Below are 5,000 nucleotides of genomic sequence, written 5' to 3'. Positions count from 1 at the left end.
ACGTATGGTTTTTATATTGCTGATGAATTGCAACATGGTTAAATAACGATTACCGGTAAATAAATAAATAACACTCTATTCGAGATCAATTGCCGCTCAAACCTAAGAGAAACTAGAACCCAAATAGGACAAAATAGGAAAACCGAAAAAGCACATCCGATAACAAAACCGAAAAACCGCTCGTATTTTCTACGAAAACCAAAAACCAGATGCTAAAAAACGAAAAAACCGCAAACCGCAATGAACACCAAAACCGAAAAACTGAAGTCTTTTGGCACAAAAACCGATCTAAAAAATAGCCAAAACTGCAAAACCGAAAATCCCAATGTCCCCCTCTTAAAGGGCAAGCAGTATAAAGAGCAGCCACCGCGGTCCGCAATCCCGTAGTCGATGAATGGAAATGGTTCAAGGGCAAGACGATCTCGTGATAGGTGTAGTTAACCGAACCACAAAATGAAAGCTAAAATTTACGAGAGTGCTTTGGCCTAATCACTGAAAGGAGGGCTTAGGCGTAGTCAGTAAACAACTGCTTTCTTCGAACCGTAAAATGAAAGCTAAAATTTTACAATAGTGCTTAGGCCTAATCACTGAAACGAGCGGTTACACTTTTGAAATATCGCTATAATTGCCAATTTTGTCAAATGCGCAAAAGTCGCCAAAATCGCCTTTTGCTGACATTTTCCACCCCCTCTTCAACTATACTTTGCTGTATATTTACTAAGTCTCTCGTGAACTGACTCGCGGCAGTCTGATGGATTCTTGCCACAGCAACCTGTCTTCATCGGATCCGATGGAGTCCGTTTGCCGACATTTCCCATCGCCTCCTCAACTATACTTTGCTGTATATTTACTAAGTCTCTCACGAACTGACTTCCGGTGAGTCTGGTTGCTCATGGCCTTCGTCCATCGGACGCAGTTTGGGTGTATTGGACAACCCTCGGTTTTGGGTTAAATTACATGGGTTAAAGTACTTGATAGTATGAAAGAGATACTTCCCTTTTATATACAAAATTGTTCTTGTGTTTTAGAATGGTTTAAAGGCAAAGAGATTTTTTGCTCAGGCGGGGGATTGACAAAGACATTCTATGAAGCCTGGTAAGCATTTAATTCAATTAATGCTTCTAAATAGCCAAATTTGATAAATATAATTGATGCTTCTAAAGAAAATGCTCATCCAAATCCTTATACATGTATTTATTCCCCAGAGCCTCAAGAGAGTATTTAGTTTAGGACTGAATTTTAATATACATCGAAAGTGGTCTATTCACTAAGTATCCACTAGTACTTAAATGCTTGGAAGAAAGTTTGTGAATGCACTCATGGAGGTGGAAGATGGCTGTAATGGAGAAGAGCAATTTGCTGACATTGAGCTTTCTAAAATTACTATTGATCAACCATCAGTTGACAATGTTAGTCAACATGTGGATTGGTACTCAGTTTAGACACACCTGATTGTAGTTAGTAAAAAAGGAATGACCTACAATGAGTTACAATGAGCACCAATGACCTACAACGATCTACAGTGACCTACAATGAGAGCTCTACAATGATCCACAATGAGCTAAAATGACCTACAGTGATCTACAATGAACTACTTAAATTACTTAGAATCAAAGAGAAAGACAAAAGAGAATCAGGTTAAGAGTCTAGTGAGACAAAAACATCTATTGTGTGTTGTCACGCAACGCCTTTAGTCCATTGCATGACAGCGCAAATGACGACAGCAATTACGTGGCCTTGAAGGTAGAAATAAAGCGCGAAAAGACCCTTGGATGGTTTTCCTACATGTATGTTTTGAAGCTAACATACAAATATCAAGACTATGCTTGCCAATGATAAAATCTTAATTATATAAAGAAAAAATGAAGAGAAAATTACAAATGAGTTATTCTTTCCACAGTGTTTTGTTTGGTCCAGAGTGCACAATGAAAATTTTCAACTTGCTCAGCAACAAGGTTTTGATTGGTCCAAAGCACAGAGTGGAATATTTTTAACCTTTGTACTGCGAACCTGCTTCAGTGCCCTCAGAGCCGCAAATTATCTTTCATTTTAGCTCATTACAGGTCATTAGCTAATTTTCGCTGACAATATTGCAGTACCTCATTGTAGGTCATGGTAGATCATTGTAGAGCTCTCATTGTAGGTCATTGTAGGTCATTGTAGATCATTGTAAAGCTCTCATTGTAGGTCATTGTAGGTCTTTGTAGAGTCTGAGGTTATTCACCCGATACTTGACAGATATGTCCTGTAAATTAGAAGTCAGCTGAGTGCATGTCCTAATCTTATAACAAGCAAATGAATTATGTAATTGCAGTGTTGTATCACAGTTCTGTCCAGGACTGGTGTGGTGTCTTGGCCAGGAAGTCTAAAATTCCCTGAAACCTGCTGCTTTAATTACATTTTAGGCAGTCACAATGTAAAACTGTCTGTTTCAGTTAGAATGTTTGAGCTACATGTAGTAGCAATATGCTGATGCTGTTGAAAACATCCCCAACTGATGCCAATTTTCATTCTTAGGCATCCAAATCATAGATTATAGCAAAAAAATATTAAAATAGGTTATGGAATATAAGGTCTACATGTTCTATAAAGCCATTATCACCAAACCAGTTCTTTTCTTTTTCTCTAGAGAATTAATTAATGAGTTGAATTATGTAAGCTACAACACTAATCTTTTTCTGTTTAGCTGTCTCGCTGCAGATAGGGTTGAAGTATTTGTTTCAGAGAAATTTAATTACTTCTGAAATGAAACACTCATGATTGGTTATTGGTCTTAACCCTTAAACTTACTTACACAAGATTTTGATAAAGTGTGCACTGATGATTCCAACCCTGAATGTTAAGACAAATGAATTGCCTAGTTGCAGGGAGGGTGTGTCACTGGCTGTTTTGCTTGCATTCTGTTCTGAAGGTGACAATATCTCTGATGCTGTAAATCTCTTCCTGTACATCAATGACTGGCTCAAACTTGTTCCGAGAAAAGAGGTATGTTAACGGAAAAGCAGGGTAAGTATTTAAATGTACTGTCATAGCAATGTAGAGAGGTTACTGCATAGACCCCATTTACCTTGTAGACTGAGGTGTTTCTATCCCCCACACTGATGAGACAGATATGGGAAACCAAAATTGCAATAAGTGCAGTACCTACACTAACCATTTATCTCAGTTACCAATGATGATTTTGTGATGGAGGTAAAAGAAGGGGTGAGTGGAGCTAATGGGCAATCATTGGGTAAACTACAAAATGGGATTGCATGTAGGCTTCCATTTCGAATGAGTGTCGTAAAAACAAACCCAAGTAATTACTTTAGCCAATCAAAAAGGACAGAGACAATCCAGTAAACCAATCAAAACTCGAAGTAATTACACGTAGCCGACACAAAGTGCAGGCTAATGTGCACACGCAAGCCACGATTGGTTTTGGTTTCACTTCTGATTGGTTGAAAAAGTGGCACGATAAGTTTGAACCAATCACTGAGTGAAGTAATCATAAACCAAAGTAATTATATCTAATTACTTTCGACACTCAATTGAAAACCACTCTATTATTATTATTATTATTATTATTATTATTATTATTATAGTAATAAAAGATTTATGTAGCGCCATTATCCTAATGTTCCAAGGCTTTTTTACAAAAGAAACGTTTTAAGCTTACTTTTAAACCACTCTATTATTATTATTATTATTATTATTATTGCTTTGATGATCCATACGATGTTTTTGAAATTCATATTTAATTAATACATGTTTCGGATGAAACATCATCCATCGTCAGTTGACAAATGAGAAATAAACTAAAGTTGAGCAATAAATAGTGTAACAAAGTGAGCTGTATTATTCATGTTACATCTCACTTTGTTACACTATTTATTGCTCAACTTTAGTTTATTTCTCATTTGTCAACTGACAATGGATGATGTTTCATCCAAAACATGTATTAATTAAATATGAATTTCAAAAACATCGTATGGATCATCAAAGCGATATCTTACTTCGTGCTGCTAAGAAGTTTTGGTATTATTATTATTGTTATTATTGTTATTATTATAGTAATAAAAGATTTATATAGCGCCAGTATCCTAATGTTCAAAGGCTTTTTTACAAAAGAAACGTTTTAAGCTTACTTTTAAAAACAGACACTAACGAACCGGGGCATGAAATAATTTCCCAGCTGGCGCCAGTCAAGTTGTCCGGTCAAATCTGTTTTTGCTGGGACAACAGTGATGCTTAACGTCAAGCAAGTACATTTAGTGAGCTTTTATTGTAGAAGCAGCCTCACAATTACAGGGGGCGTGGAACGCACGGCACAGGCACAATGTTTGGTAAAATCGAAAAAGCACTTGTAATATTACACTTGTGCTTCCCACCATCGCTGCCTATCGCTTTTACGATTCAATTTTAAAGCATTCTGAAGTTATGAAGCCGAGGGTTACGATCGAGCTGATTCTCATGTGATAACAGAAGCTAACTTAAGCTTATGCCTTAAGTTTTAAGATACACGTTTGAATTTTCACTCAAGAGTAGTAGCCTAGACCTTTGTACTAACACTTAAAGAGGCATTTGTTTCACTTCTCACATTAATTAGCAACATTAGTTTCCATCAAATTCCACGCAGACTATAACAATTATTGGCATACGCACCGATAGACACGCTACGCCGGAAGACCCGTTAATTTTATGACTGATGGATGACAAAGTGGAAACTTGCAACCAGAAATTTTATTGTAGTCATAAGTGGTCTGTTCGTATCTTTCTTTTGCTTTGTCTTTCTTTTTCTTTCCTTTCGCGGACGCAAATAATGTACAACCTAATTTAGAACTACTAGATTTAAATTAAAATTTCCTTTGAAGAGTAAACGACCAGTGTCCTAGCAAATTTGGACCCCCCTAGATTTGGACCCTCGGGGGACTAATTCCGCAAGTGGATTTATTCCCTCTTCGTGGATTTGGACCCTCCATATTGCAGCTTATTTATTTAACTTTTTATCCAGACAGAGT

The 5,000-nt window shown here is 36.8% G+C and overlaps 1 protein-coding gene across 1 annotated transcript in view; it reads left to right on the top strand.

The window, feature by feature from the left end:
• Window positions 1–5,000, top strand: part of LOC138022390 (proteasome assembly chaperone 2-like) — a 57,044-nt gene that overhangs the window by 41,079 nt on the left and 10,965 nt on the right. The window contains exons 6-7 of the mRNA XM_068869511.1: window positions 1,029–1,095; window positions 2,862–2,985. Coding sequence (XP_068725612.1) covers window positions 1,029–1,095; window positions 2,862–2,985 — 191 coding nt within the window. The remainder of the gene's footprint in view (window positions 1–1,028; window positions 1,096–2,861; window positions 2,986–5,000) is intronic.

This window comes from Montipora capricornis, chromosome 10, assembly GCF_036669925.1.
Source record: "Montipora capricornis isolate CH-2021 chromosome 10, ASM3666992v2, whole genome shotgun sequence".
Taxonomy (NCBI): Eukaryota; Metazoa; Cnidaria; class Anthozoa; order Scleractinia; family Acroporidae; genus Montipora; species Montipora capricornis.
The sequence above is the reverse complement of the archived record's forward strand: the minus strand, read 5'-3'. Positions and strand labels throughout refer to the sequence as shown.